The sequence below is a fragment of the Oncorhynchus mykiss genome, chromosome 12 (assembly GCF_013265735.2).
Source record: "Oncorhynchus mykiss isolate Arlee chromosome 12, USDA_OmykA_1.1, whole genome shotgun sequence".
Classification (NCBI taxonomy): Eukaryota; Metazoa; Chordata; class Actinopteri; order Salmoniformes; family Salmonidae; genus Oncorhynchus; species Oncorhynchus mykiss.
This window is the reverse complement of record NC_048576.1, coordinates 7,836,810-7,852,336: the sequence shown is the minus strand read 5'-3', so window position 1 is coordinate 7,852,336 and position 15,527 is coordinate 7,836,810. Positions and strand designations below refer to the sequence as shown.

General features: G+C 42.6%; 1 protein-coding gene across 1 annotated transcript; it reads left to right on the top strand.

The window, feature by feature from the left end:
* The first annotated feature begins 728 nt into the window (after nt 1-728).
* On the top strand, nt 729-14,730 carry stbd1 (starch binding domain 1). Its single transcript, XM_021622580.2, has 2 exons — nt 729-1,084; nt 12,038-14,730. The coding sequence occupies exons 1-2, from the start codon at nt 820-822 to the stop codon at nt 13,675-13,677; spliced, it is 1,905 nt and encodes a 634-aa protein (XP_021478255.2). The 5' UTR covers nt 729-819; the 3' UTR covers nt 13,678-14,730.
* The last annotated feature ends 797 nt before the right edge of the window (nt 14,731-15,527 follow it).

Below are 15,527 nucleotides of genomic sequence, written 5' to 3'. Positions count from 1 at the left end.
ATGGCAGAAGATTCGTACATTTCATTTACAGTATGACTAATGTTGACATGCTGGAAAGGAACGAGTTCTCAATTGTGAGTGTTGAAATAAATGGTCATGTCAAATAATAAGATCCCGATTATACTGGATTATTCATGATCAAGGCCCATACCACCCACACACTAATAATGCATATTTGCACAAGTGTGAGCAGGTCCACTATAATACAAAAAAAGGCATCAATTTGTATCACAAAGCATCAATTTCCATACAACATGACCAATGCAACACACAATCATTAAAATATTGTTTGAACTATTTTCAAGGTGTGTCTGTCTGCAATTAATTGTGTTGTTGTTTGATTGATTTATGTTGTATCATTTTGGTTTAACATACAGGCTAATTGAGGAGGCGCTTGAGCGAAAGAAATGTGCAATATTTTGATTGGATTGCCTCCCTTGATCAACGCCCAGGACCCAGTTTGGGAAACCCTACCCTAGGCTGCGTTTACACAGTCAGCCCAATTCTGATATTTTTTTCCCCCCACTAATTGGTATTTTGATAAATCACATTAGATCTTTTCACGTCAGATATTTTTCAGAGCTGATCTTATTGGTCAAAAGTCACATTACTCAACAACAACAAAAAAATATCTGAATTTGGCCGTCTGTGTAAACGCAGCCCATGATTCGAATCAGCCAATTGTCAGCGGGCTCACCTGATTGCAGATCTGAGATGTGTTTGTGCCGCAATAAGAGGTCATTTGGAACGCGCGTGGAGAAGAACACACACGCGTGTTTATATGCGAGCACGTTGCTTGTACCTGGCTCTCTCCTATCGATGACCGAAGCTTCAGAAATGACTATCAAGAAAAGTAAAACCGTCGCGTTTGAAAACCGTGCTGGGGATTTAACTGCGTTGTATTGTATGAGTGATTGGATGATTGCAGTGGTTCTCGCTATTATTGCCATGATGTCTGTATGGGCTGCACTGATCATATACAGATCTATACAGACACTGAAAGGTCCGAGAAGAAAGGTTGAAGATGAAACTGGAAAGGAGACTACAACCGAAGAAGCACTCCTCTCTTGTGTCGAGTCAACAGGTAAATCAACATTTTTATTTGTGTTCCCATTTTCTGATCGGTTATGATTTGAATTAAGACATAAGCAACCATTCGTATAGTAAGATTATCTTGCTCGTTCTGTTTTGCGGTATGTTATTTTGAATGACCCTCCATGATGCTAGATTCCTGCTACAGCCATGCCTACAAACACACGTGTGCGCAGGTCTCCTTCAACTGAGTGCGCATGAGACTGAACTAACGGGATGGTTCACCCAAATTACATTGTTTTACTTTTTAGTATTTTATTTAACCAGTTAAACAAATTCTTATTCACAATGACGGCTTTGTTCAGGGGGAGAACGACGATTATTTTATTTTTTACCCTGTCAGCTTGGTCATTGTATCTAGCAACCTTTCGGTTACTGGCCCAACGCTCTAACCGCTAGGCTACCTTGTAAGGAGTCCATGGACACGATGTGATAACAGTCCACGCTTTGCTTCAGTGTCCCTGGCAATTTTAGCATTTGGCACAAATCCCAGTCATGTTTTGGTTATTAGTATTTTTCGCATCATGTACAATTTATCTGTAAGTGACGTTGAGCTTCAATCAATTTCAGATACTTTTGGATGATTTGGACTGGACATGTGGGGGAAAATGCTAATGGTCATACCGTGAATGGACTTTGTGCCACATGGGATTGTTAGGTGTGAATGTGTTCCAATAAATTCTCTACAAATGCTACAACGTTAGCATGTGGAAACGGTGTCCGGGAAACTAAGCCAAAGCATTAAGTAATGTCATACCCTGTCCATTGACCGTTTTACAGGGTAAGTAAACCAATGTGTAATCTGGGTGAACTATACCTTTTAAAAAAAAAATTGAAATAAAAAATATCAAATTTTGTACCCCATCAGAATCAAAAATATTTACTTTGTTGTGCCGAAGCCTGCCAGCAGCCTACCTACCAAAGGTTGTACCATGTCCATTAATAAAATGTATAAAAACGCATATCTATACCAAACTTTTCAATAGTATCCGTATTACTGGAAATTCATTGTATTCTTAGCCTTTCTAGCGCACGGGTTCCGCTAGCAGAACAACATTCCTCCACGGGTTCCGCTAGCAGAACAACATTCCTCCACGGGTTCCACTGAGAAGTGCAAAATTCAAAAATATTTATTCGAAATATGTAACTTTCACACATCAACAAATCCAATACAGAAAATGAACAACTTCTTGGTAATCTACCCATCGTGTCTGATTTCAAAAAGGCTTTACAGCGAAAGCACAACATATGATTATGTTAGGTCAGAGCCAAGTCACAAACAGCCATTTTTCCAGCCAAATATAGGAGTCACAAAAAGCAGAAATATAGAAAATAATAATTTACCTTTGAGCTTCATCAGATGACACTCATAGGACATGTTACACAATACATATGTTTTGTTCGTTAATGTGCATATTTATATCCAAAAATCTGTTTACATTGGTGCAGTAATGTTTTGATTCCAAAACATCTGGTGATTTTGCAGATAGCCTCATCATATCCTAGAAATACTCATAATAAACTTTGATAAAAGATACAAATGTTATTCACAGAATTAAAGAGACTTCTCAATGCAACCGCTGTCAGATTTCCAAAACTTTACAGAAAAGCATAATCTGAGTACGGCGCTCAGAGCCCTATCCAACTAAAGAAATATCCGCCATGTTGGAGTCAACAAGTTAGAAATAACATTATAGATATGCACTCCCAGGAATCCCAGTTTGACAAATGACTGAGTTGTTCCATAAAGTCCATTTATGTCCAAATAGCGCGAGCCTGAGACACTCTGCCAGATACTGACTCATTCATGTCCCATTCCCCCCTTTTATAGCAGAAGCTTGAAACAAGTTTCTAAAGATGGTTGATGTCTAGTGGAAGTCTTAGGAAGTGCAACTTGACCCCATAGACACTGTGTATTCGGTAGGCCAAGCTTTGAAACTACAAACCTCAGATGTCCCACTTCCTGGCTGGATTTCTCAGGTTTTTGCCTGCCATATGAGTTCTGTTACTCAGACGACATTCAAACAGTTTTAAACGTCAGTGTTTTCTATTCAAGACTACTAATATGCATATATTAACATCTGGGACTGAGTAGGAGGCAGTTTACTATGGGAACGCTATTCATCCAAAAGTGAAAATGCTGCCCCCTATCCCAAACAGGTTTTAACTATTTATATAGTGCGTTTGCGGCTGCCACAAATACAACTGCAACAGAACATTAGCTATCTACACTGACAGCTCTCTGGTGCCCTGTTGACATTTTGCCAATCCACATGGAAATCACAAATATTCTTTCACACCCCAATTGTTGACTATGTATTGTATTATATTATATTAGTAAACATTTGCAACAAAGACATGGCAAAGTTAAAAAAAAATGTGAGTTCATTTACTGAGTCGAAGTTAATATAATGATTCCATATAAATGAATTCATTAGGCCTTAATCTATGGATTTCACATGACTGCCAGAGGGTCGGCCTGGGAGGGCGCAGGCCCACCCAGTGTGGGGCCAGGCCCAGCCAATCAGAATGAGTTGTCCCCCCACAAGGGCTTTATTACAGACATAAATACTTCTGTTTCATCAGCTGTCCGGGTGGTCTCAGGCGATGCCGCGGAAGCTGGATGTGGAGGTTGTTTCACGTGATTGAGGCCGGTTGGACCTAAAGCCAAATTCTCCTGAACATTGGAGGCAGATTGATGGAAGTGTACATTAAATTCTCTAACAACTCTGGTTGACATTCCTGCAGTAAGCATGCCAATTGCACAAGATAGCTGTGGCGTGACACAACTGCACATTTTAGTAGTTAAAAAAAAAAAATGTCCCCAGCCCAAGGTGCACCTGTAATGATAATGCTGTTTAATCAGCGTCTTTATGCCACACCTGTCGGGTGGATCGCTTTATCTTGGCAAAGGAGAAATGCCCACTAACATGGATGTTAACACATTTGAGTTGCTTTTTGTGCATATGTGAAAATTCTGGGATTTTATTTCTTGCACATGTGAACAACACTTTGCATGTTGTGTTTTTAACTTTTGTTCAGTGTGTACAAATGTTTCATGCTGAACCTGATATCTAACACTAATGGTATTCACTAAATTGATTCATATTTGATCATGTTTTCCAGCTTTGTCATTTTTCTATTTCTAAATAATCACATTTTACTTGTTGAAACCAGTGGTCCAGAGAATTAAGACTACTGATAATCTGAAGTGCACAAAGCCACCTATGTTGTGATTAAAATACAACAATGTGATGACAAATTCTGTGAAAAAAAAAAAAAAAATTACTGTTGAACTTCAAAAGTACCCAGTATTATACCCTTCCTTTGCACTGCTAATGAGGTTAGATATTTTGTGTGGGCCGCAGGTAGCCTAGTGGTTAGAGCATTGGACTAGTAACCAGCAGGTAGCCTAGTGGTTAGAGCATTGGACTAGTAACCAGCAGGTAGCCTAGTGGTTAGAGCATTGGACTAGTAACCAGCAGGTAGCCTAGTGGTTAGAGCGTTGGACTAGTAACCAGCAGGTAGCCTAGTGGTTAGAGCGTTGGACTAGTAACCAGCAGGTAGTCTAGTGGTTAGAGCGTTGGACTAGTAACCGAACGGTTGCTATATCGAATCCCAGAGCTGACAAGGTCAATCTGTCGTTCTGCCCCTGAACAAGGCAGGCCGTCATTGAAAATAAGAATTTGTTCTTAACCTACTTGCCTAGTTAAATAAAATACATTTTAAATATTTGGCAAACTGACCAGGGCCCGGATTCCCGACAGCATCTTTAAGGCAAAGATCATCGTTAGACTGTTTGTAGGCGCATCGTTAAATCTCCACGCTGTTTCCCCAAACCATCGTCAATAAAGTTGCACTTAAACGCTTAGTTACCGACTTCCTCGGGCCACTTGTGAACAGCTAATTGAGTAGTTCATTTTTTTTGCCATTCTGCGTCACTCTATACACCGGCTAAACAGAATCAAGATGGCTGACTGCAGAACTTCGTTCTGAAGTGGACTACAAATAAAAAGTTGCCAGTGTCTGCAATTGTTACACAATCGAAGGATTTAAAAAAATATGCTACAAATAAATAACCAAGATTGGCTGAAGACTAATACATTATAGGCTACATAGTCCAATTGAAATCAATTTGATCATTCAATTGGGGGAATAAAAATTATTTGAATTTATTCACTTTGACAGCACTCGTTTTTTGATTTGAACAAAACCATCCATAAATATTTGTATAAATCACTGAACTTATTGGACCTGACCAAAGCGTTAGGTCTTTGAGCAACTGTATGGTTGGGAATGCAACATAGAGATGAGACTTCATCAATGGAAAACATAATCGGCTGAGTGTTGCGGCTGGTTCTGGTGGCTGGCAAACGAAACAACCCTGAATTAGTGTCTGCCTAAACTGTAAATTAGCTTTTCCTGTCAACAAATTAATATCTAGAATCTCAACACTATCGGCTGTCAAATGTTTATTTGAAAGCAAAGGGACAAATTTGACTCCCAACTTTTGTCTGAGCCACACTGCATTCCTGAGTAAATCCATATGAATTCAATCACTTGACTCCCTTTTGATTTTAAATAACTTTCCATACAGGAAGTGGGCAGTGACTCATGGTGGGGTATGCAAAACGTTAGGTCAACTTTGAGCCCCTTTTTTATCCCATGACTGTTTGAGCATTCAGGTCCAGTCACTTCCTGACCACTTCTAAAACGGGCAAATACATAGAGAAGGTTTTGCTAAAAGTCGAAAGGGGTGCTGTCTAACAGTGATTTGAATTCAAATAGATTTACCTATTTGCTGTGTCGCTGGTGCTAGATTACGTCGTAGACCACGCACCGCAGGAGTCGCTTCCTAATGTCATTCCATTGCCTAACACAGCAGGATTGGGGTGTGGTTTGGACAAGATGGATTCCAACGTCTATTTGACAGCGATGGACACGATTTACCCAACGACTGGCAAATAGTTTTCCTAGAGATTATATATAGAAACTTGCATTTAACTTTGTTGGTGAAGTGGAAACTAGGGTGTAAGGCTCTGTTTAGCCACCAGAATGACCCGCAACTAAACTCAGCAACAAAAAAACATCTTACTGTCAACTGCGTTTATTTTCAGGAAACTTAACATGTGTAAATATTTGTATGAACATAAGATTCAACAACTGAGACATAAACTGAACAACTTCGACAGACATGTGACTAACAGAAATTGAATAATGTGTCCCTGAACAAAGGGGGGGTCAAAATCAAATGAAGTCCGTATCTGGTGTGGCCACCAGCTGCATTAAGTACTGCAGTGCATCTCCTCCTCATGGACTGCACCAGATTTGCCAGTTCTTGCTGTGAGATGTTACCCCACTCTTCCACCAAGGCCCCTGCAAGTTTCCTGACATTTCTGGAGGGGAATGGCCCAAGCCCTCACCCTCCGACCCAACAGGTCCCAGATGTGCTCAATGGGATTGAGATCCGGGCTCTTCACTGGCCATGGCAGAACACTGACAGTCCTGTCTTGCAGGAAATCACACACAGAATGAGCAGTATGGCTGTTGGAATTGTCATGCTGGAGGGTTACGTCAGGATGAGCCTGCAGGAAGGGTACCACATGGAGGAGGATGTCTTCCCTGTAACGCACAGCATTGGAATTGCCTGCAATGACAAGCTCAGTCCGATGTGACACACCGCCCCAGACCATGAGACCCTCAACCTCTAAATCAGGGGTGTCAAAGTCAAATGGACGGAGGGCCAAATAAAAAAATCAGCTACAAGACGAGGGCCGGACTGTTCGAATGTTCATTGAAAAATTTTTAAATGACGCATATAGTCTAGTGAACCTACTGAAAACCTAACAAATATATTACAATATGATCAGATAAATAAAGCAATATTTTCTTATGGCTCTGTCAGTAATCTTTAATTTTCAACAGACACAAAAGACAAATTTCCTTTATATAAATATCCCCATAACATGAACATTAAATGAAAGAAACCGGTATTCAAGGCACCATCAGTAGACTATATTTTCTATTTTAGCAAAAGTGGGCTAAATTTACTTCAAAGAAAAAACAATAATAGCAATTTTCTATCATCCACTCAACTGAAATATTTTTAAAATATAATTGGATTGAAATACAAAAAAATAAAGTGCAAAAATCTATTAATCAAAAACAACACTTTGTTTAAGGAGAAGTAACATGCAGTGAAAACAAATATTAAATTTTAACTTTTAAACTTGAACTGAGTAAAAACTCATATGTGATTGCACAGTAATGTTCACTTGTTTGAGGTTGAGGGTGATACTTGGTGGTGTCCCATCTTTTCCACAAGTTCATCAATGTTCGGGGTAAGGCTCTGAGCTGAAGAAATCCTCAGAATTGAGTGGAGGTGTTCAGCAGTAAGTCGACTTCTGTGTGATGTTTTGTTCAGGTTCATCAAAGAACAGTTGTTCACACAGGTATGTGCTGCCAAACATAGACAACGTTTGAGCAGCCTGGATGCGCAGCTGGGGCATTGTGCCGGGGAGGAAACGGGCGAACTCCGCAGCACCCACTGCCGCATATTTTGCCCTCAGTGCATCATTGCATTGGAGGTCAATCAACTCCATTTGGAGGTTTGGTGGTGAGCTTTCCACGTCAACAGCAAATGGGTTACCGAGCAGTTCCAACCTGCTTTTTTGTGCTTCAAAGTCAGCAAATCGGCGTCGAAAGTCAGCGGCAAGCATACCTATTTTATCAGCCAACTGTGTGCTCGGGAACGCACTGGTAGAGAGCTTCTCTTTCATGGTCTGGCAGCTGGGAAAGTGGCTCAAATTTTCTTTCCGCATCTGCGTCTCCCACAGAGTCAGTTTGGTTTTAAATGCCTTCACTGTACTGTACATATCAGAGATGACACGATCCCGACCCTGCAGCTGCAAGTTTATTGCATTCAGATGACTCGTAATGTCACACAGAAAAGCCATTTCACACAGAAACATTTCGTCTCGGAGTTGTGTTGTGTCTTTCCCTTTGCTGTCCAAGAACAGACAAATCTCCTCACGAAGCTCGAAACATCTTTGAAGCACCTTTCCCTGGCTTAGCCATCGCACCTCTGTGTGATAAGGCAAATCACCATGCTCCGTTTCTAACTCCGTCAGAAATGCCTTGAACTGGCGGTGATTCAAACCTTTGGCTCTGATAAAGTTAACTGTGCGCGTGATGATGCTCATTACATGCTCCATTTTCAAGGCTTTACCGCACAACGCTTCCTGGTGTATGATACAATGATAAGCTGTCAGCTCACCTGTCGCGTTTTCCTCTTGCATCTTTTCCCGTATCTTCGCCACCAGTCCGCTCCTGTGTCCACACATCGCAGGTGCTCCGTCGGTTGTCAAACCCACGAGTTTTTCCCAAGGCAGCTCCATCTCATTTACACATCTTGACACCTCTTCATACAAATCATGCCCCGTAGTTGTGCCATGCATAGGACGTAAAGCCAAAAACTCCTCTGTCACGCTTAGGTTGGAGTCCACTCCGCGGATGAAAATTGACAACTGGGCAATGTCAGAAATGTCGGTGCTCTCATCCACAGCCAAGGAATATGCAATAAAATATTTTCCCTTTTTCACAAGCTGCTCTTTTAGATTGGACAACTGGTCTACTCTCTCGGCAATGGTGTTTCTGCTCAGACTCACATTTAAAAAGAGTTGCCTTTTTTCTGGGCAAACTTCGTCACAAACTTTAATCATGCAGTTTTTGATGAAATCCCCCTCCGTAAATGGCCGGGCTGATTTAGCGATCTCTTCTGCCAAAATAAAACTGGCCTTGACAGCAGCCTGGCCTTGTGATTTGGCTTTTTTGAACAGAGCCTGTCGAGATTTGAGGCCTCGTTTTAATTCCTCTGCCTTTTGTAGCCTTTGTTCCATGTCCATATTCTTGTTTTTGTCCGCGTGTTTCGTTTCATAATGTCGTCTCAGATTATACTCTTTCAGTACCACCACACTTTCTCCACACAAGACACACAGGTTTTCCAGCTACCTTCGTGAACATATACTCCGACTCCCACCTTGTTTGAAACCCCCGGTTCTCAGTATCCACCTTCCGTTTTGCCATTTTTGATGGGTATCTGAAAGTTAATTTTACTGTGATGCTGACGACTGCTGTGCCAATAAATATTGAAATGAAGCAGCCTACTGCTCGGTGCGTCACCTTTGCATTGTGGGAAATGTAGTATTGGTGCGTGTAAAAGATCTGCGGGCTGCCGGCTTGCTGCGGGCCGGTTCTAATAATAAATCAAGATCATCCCAGGGGCCGTAAAAAACCTTCTTGCGGGCCGGATGTGGCCCGCGGGCCTTGACTCTGACATATGTGCTCTAAATCGATCCTGCTCCAGAGTACAGGCCTCGGTGTAACGCTCATTCCTTCGACGATAAACGCGAATCCGACCATCACCCTGTTGAGACAACCGCGACTCGTCAGTGAAGAGCACTTTTGGCCAGTCCTGTCTGGTCCAGCGACGGTGGGTTTGTGCCCATAGGCAATGTAGTTGCCGGTGATGCCTGGTGAGGACCTGCCTTACAACAGGCCTTCAAGCCCTCAGTCCAGCCTCTCAGCCTATTGCGGACCATCTGAGCACTGATGGCGGGATTATGTGTTCCCGGTGTAACTCAGGCAGTTGTTGCCATCCTGTACCTGTCCTGCAGGTGTGATGTACCGATCCTGTGCAGGTGTTACATGTGGTCTGCCACTGAGGACGATCAGCTGTCCGTCGGCGTCTCACAGTACAGACATAGCAATTTATTGTCCTGGCCACATCTGTATTCCTCATGCCTCTTTGCAGCAGGCCTAGGGCATGTTCATGCAGATGAGCAGGGCCCCCGGGGATCTTTCGGTGTTTTTCAGTGTCAGTAGAAAGGCCTCTTTAGTGTCCTAAGTTTTCATAACTGTAACCTTAATTGCCTACCGTCTGTAAGCTGTTAGTGTCTTAACGACCGTTCCACAGGGGCATGTTGATCCATTAATTAAGCATGTGAAACAGTGTTTACACCCTTTACAATGAAGATTTGTGAAGTTGGATTTTTATTAATTATCTTTGCAAGACAGGGGTCCTGAAAAAGGGACGTTTCTTTTGTTGCGGAGTTTAGAATTATCCCGTTCTACTAGAATAGATCGTATTTTAGGTCGCAGCTATATCGACGCATGCTCCAAACCAGTCTAATTGGAGTGAATGGCAGAGGCGTAGTCGGGGTTATTAAAATCCCGTGTAGCCAGTTTCATTTCTGTCTTAATAGTGTTTTATAATGGGACTAATTCAGACCTGGGACACCAGTTAGAATAGAACCAGCGGTACTGTGGCCCTCCAGGCTTTGATTTGAATATCCCTGGACAGGTGCTATAAACAAAGGCTTGTTACATATCAGAAATGTAATATAATTAATTGTCAGCCTAAAATTGCCTTTTATAATTAGTTTGTTTTTATACCACCTTTCTGCAGTATAATCTATTGGAGGCAATCTCTCAGACCATTCTTGGAAGCTGAGTTATTACACTGAAATATAAACTCAAAATGTACAGTGTTGGTTTCATGAGCTGATATATGATTTTCCCTATGCACAGAGCTTAATTAAATTTTTGCGCACATTTGTGTACATCTATGTTTTAGTGATCATTTCTCTTTTGCCAAGATAATCCATCCAGCTGACAAGTGTGGCAAATCAACAAGTCATTACAACATGATCATTACACACACACACACAGGCCTTGTGTTGGACAAAAGGCCACTCTGAAATGCCACATGTCTCAAGATTTGAGGGCACGTGCGGTTGGCATGGTAACTGCAGTAATTTCCACCAGAGCTGTTGCTAGAACTTAATGTTAATTTCTCTACCATAAGCCTCCAACGTCGTTTTAGAGAATATGGCAGTACGTCCAACCGGCGTTGTGGTTTGATAACGTTGTGAACAGTGCCCCATGCTGGGGTTATGGTATGGACAGGCATAAGCTATGGACAAACACAATAAAAAAAAAAATTAAAAATTGAATGCAATTTTGAATGCATAGATACTGTGATGAGAGCCTGAGGCCCGTTGTCGTGCTGGTCATCCACTGCCGTCGCGTTTCAGCATGATGACGCACGGCCCCATGTCGCAAGGATCTGCACACAATTCCTGGAAACTAACTATCCTAGTTCCATGGCCTGCATACTCACCAGACATGTCACCCATTGAGCATGTTTGGGATGCTCTGGATCAACGTTTACGACAGCATGTTCCAGTTACCACTAACATCCCACAACTTCGCACAGCCATTGAGTGGGACAACATTCCACATGCCACAATCAACAGCCTGATCCACTCTGTGAAGGAGATGTCTCCCTGCATGTGGGTTACACCAGATACTGACTCGTTTTCTGATCCACGCCCCTTTTTTACATAAAAAAAATATATGTATATATATTTTTTTAAAGACATCTGTGACCAACAGATGCATATCTGTATTCCCAGGCGTGCATTTTTGTAGATTAGGGCCTAATGCATTTATTTGAGTTCCTTAAGAGCTAACACTTTTCAAATCTTATAGTTTTTGTTCAGTATAGATACAATATGAAGTACTTGTTGCATTTACAACTTTGTCTTATCTGATTTTCATCCACTATGACTGGCTTGATGGCCTTGTTTGAACGGAATGTTCCTTTTTAAAAATGATCATTCCTCACTGGTTGGTTAGCTTACACAGTGCACATCATCTTTGACTTCGTTTGTTCGACGTGATCTTATCACAGCACTGGCTGACCATGGTTGACCAACTCTCTTACCAAAACCGCTGACTTTATAAAAAATAAATACATGTTTTAAATACCGTCCTGAAGGTTCCTGTCATTGTATTCCTAATTCGATGGGTTTTTTTTAAAATTATTTTTGTAGAATGTGAGGATGTAGACTGATCACTCATTTTGCATCTGCTTCTATTCTAGAGGAGACTGAGGTGATTCCAGAGGCACTGGCGAGCTGGGATGGAGAGGGATGGAAGAGGGAGCCCGTGGTACGGATTCCAACAATCGATGAGGATGTAGAACCCATTGAGGGTATCCCAACAACCGATGAGGATCTACAAACCATTAGACGGAGAAGAACGACCAAGAAGAGCGACGGTCCTTATGCTGAGTTTCACCTCTGCTCTCCACCTGAAGAGCACAGAGGCTTATGTCATTATGAAGGCCTATGTCAGATCTGTGGAGGCTTGTGTCAGGATGACACACGGTCTCGGACTGACAATACCCTGGATGAGGAGGAACAGGCTACCAGTCACCATTCCCTCAGTGACATAAACAGTCAATCTGGACAGATGAAGGCTACAGACTTGTATAACCCGGAAGAGGAGGGTTTGAAGGAAGTTGAACTGAGGAATGATTGTCAGCGCACCGAGGAGTCTGTGGCTAGCCATCCACTTACCTTTGCCAACAACCCTCAGGAAGCTCCACAAGTCAATGAAACTCTCCCTGACATGTTGACTGACTCTGGTCTACAAGAACCTGACCAACTGTCTGTTACGGTGATCCAGGAAGGAAAATGCCCAGGCGCTGTTGTGATGACCAGCCATGTGGAGGTCTATGAGAAGTCTAGAACCATGGAGGATGACATGGAAGCGATGGTTGAGGATCTCTACAGTCACTTCCCGCAAGTGGACGATCGTTCAGCAGGTTTCGAATATTGTGAAGTGGCAAATGCATGGGTAGCGAAAAGAGACGATCTCAATGACCGTGGAAACGCTCGACAACCGGCTCAAAGCTGGAATACAACAGGGATTGACCCTACAGCGAGCATGACTAGCAACCCCCAGGAACTGTTTGACCAACAGCCAGACAGTCTCTGCACTGATCCCAACAGAGACGGTGTTCTTCATGACACCGCGATGGAAGGGTTAAGCAGGGAGCCTACGGAAGCTCGCGACACCCATGTGATTTCCGAGCGGAAGGGAGAGGGGGTTGATAAGAGCATGGACACACGGGTAGAGAGCAGTTGTCAGGAAGTTGAAATAAACATCATGGAAGCCACTATGGACTACAATGAATGGATGACGGTAAGTGTCACAGATGCAGAGGGTAACGCTGACACTCCCTGGGTGAGGATAAGCCACTCGTCCGACTGCTCTGCCGAGGCGGAGCATCAGCCCACAGAAACGCAGCACAATGCAGACGATTCAACAATCACTGAAACGCCCACATCAAAGGTCAAAGAAGCTGAAACCACACCTGTAACACAAGATGGAGACCTGCAGGAGAATAAAATGGCAGCTGTGCTTCCTAACGAACCACATGCAGTACAGGTGAGGTTCTGTATCCACTATCACACCCTGTCTCCCCGGCAGGAACTGGCTGTGACTGGGAACCAACCGGAGCTGGGGAGCTGGAAGGGCTTTGTTCCGCTGGAGAGGGGCCAGGACGGGTTCTGGGCCAGCTGGGTCGCCCTCCCTGCGGAGAAACTGGTGGAGTGGAAGTTCGTTCTGGTGGAGAATGGAGAAATCCAACGCTGGGAGGAGAGCGAGAATAGGCACCTGGAAACGGGTCGTGGCGGTGGAGTGGTGAACCTCAACAGGTGGTGGGGCTTCCTCTGAGTGAGCAACCAGTGGGAGGAGGAGTGGATGGCACTAGGTGGTCATTCTCTTAAGTAGCATTCTAAGAAGTGTTATAAGAATAGATTACTAGTGGTGTTAGTGTGTGGCTCTTGCATAGGAAGAGGACTGACTGGCGCAAGGGGTTGATGATAGAGGACTTGGTTGCGTCCCAATTTCTTACCCTTCACCCTGTGCACTAATTCACTTTTTTTTTTTTTTTTCCTCTTTGCATTTTAAAAAGCCGTTTCCAATATTCTATACCCTGATCCTTTTCTTTTTACAGGGAAGTAATTGAGTACACTTTGGGTAAAGTATCTAATCAGGGCTCTAGTCCTTTTATGTACTGCATTATAGCAACACAACTATTAATCAAGTGGACACGTCTTAAGTCAATGACGTAATGCAAAGGTAAGAGTTGGATGAATGTCAATTTAGTGTGGCGCTTGGATATTGTCCAATTATAGGATGATGATGATGATTCACTACTTTGACTAGAGCAGCTCTGTACTACGTTGGGCTTTGACACCAGCATTATTTGTGCTCTGGCAGTATAGCAATAATCACTGCAATAAGTGTTATCCAAGTATTTTTTACATGTTTTACTGCAGTTACTCAGGCTGTCTTTTTGTGATTCGTGAAATGGGCTGTTTATATTTATCAGAAATAGAAGTGTACTCGTAACCCGTCAACCGATATATAGGTCAGTGAATTGTTATTATGCAAATACTGTGATGCTGGAATTTTAAATGTCATATCTCTACATCAGATCTTAGCTTTCTTGAATTATATTTGTATATAGCTTCACCAGGTCCCTTAACCCTTTTTGATAATACATTTATCAGCGTTCCTGGAGGTTTTTGACATGTTTACTCACTTTGGTTTGGTTCACTTAGATTTTATTTTAGCACAATTGATGGTGTCTTGGTTCTAATCTTTTAATAATAATAAAATGTCTTATGATTGCAATGTGGTTAATGTACTACTGTTATATATTTAGCTTAAGTAGTGTTCTGTCCTATTACCCAATAAACAAACATATTTTCCTGGAATGCAGTCCTTCCTAGACTCTCATTCTTATTGTAGGCATCCCAAAGTAGACTCTCATCCCAACGCCTGTTACAATGGATTTGGTATGAGGCCATTCTAAACTGGGGTTTGGGTCCTGGATGTTATACTCAGACAATACACCTAGAGTATGAAGCAAACTTACTTTGGTAAGTTCATAGTAGCAATTAGTGTCAAGTTATATTGGCCAACATTTGACATCCCCTTGGGCTGTATTGCCTAATTGTATACTTAAAAAAAAAATGTGTTTGTGGACTATGACTGTCTCCTTTCAAAATCCTGAGCATTGGTCTGGTTGCCCCCCCCCCCCCCCCCCCCCCCCCTGCTGTTATAACAGCCTCCACTCTTCAGGCAAGGCTTTCCACTAGATGTTGGCACATTGCTGTGACTTGTTTCCATACAAGCACATTAGTGAGGTCGGGCACTGATGTTGGCTTTATTTTTTAAAACCTGGCTCAGTCTGTTCCACATCATCCTGATGGGGTTGAGGTCAGGACTCTGTGCAGACCAGTCAAGTTCTTCCCCACCGATCTCAACAAAACATTTCTGTTTGGACCTCGCTTTGTGCACGAGGGCATTGTCATGCTGAAACAGGAAAGGGCCTTCCCCAAACTGTCACAAAGTTGGAAGCACAGAATTGTCTAGTGTCATTGAATGCTGACGCATTAGGATTTCCCTTCACTGGAACTAAGTCAAGCACGAACCATGAAAAACAGCCCCAGACCATTCTCTTCCTCAACTTTTTTTGGTGCTATGCATTGGTGCAGGTAGTGTTCGATTTGGCC

Coding starts and splice junctions, on each gene's coding strand:
- stbd1 (XM_021622580.2), top strand. CDS start 820: ATGACCGAAGCTTCAGAAATGACTATCAAGAAAAGTAAAACCGTCGCG. Junction 1,085..12,037: donor CTCTTGTGTCGAGTCAACAG/GTAAATCAACAT, acceptor CTTCTATTCTAG/AGGAGACTGAGGTGATTCCA.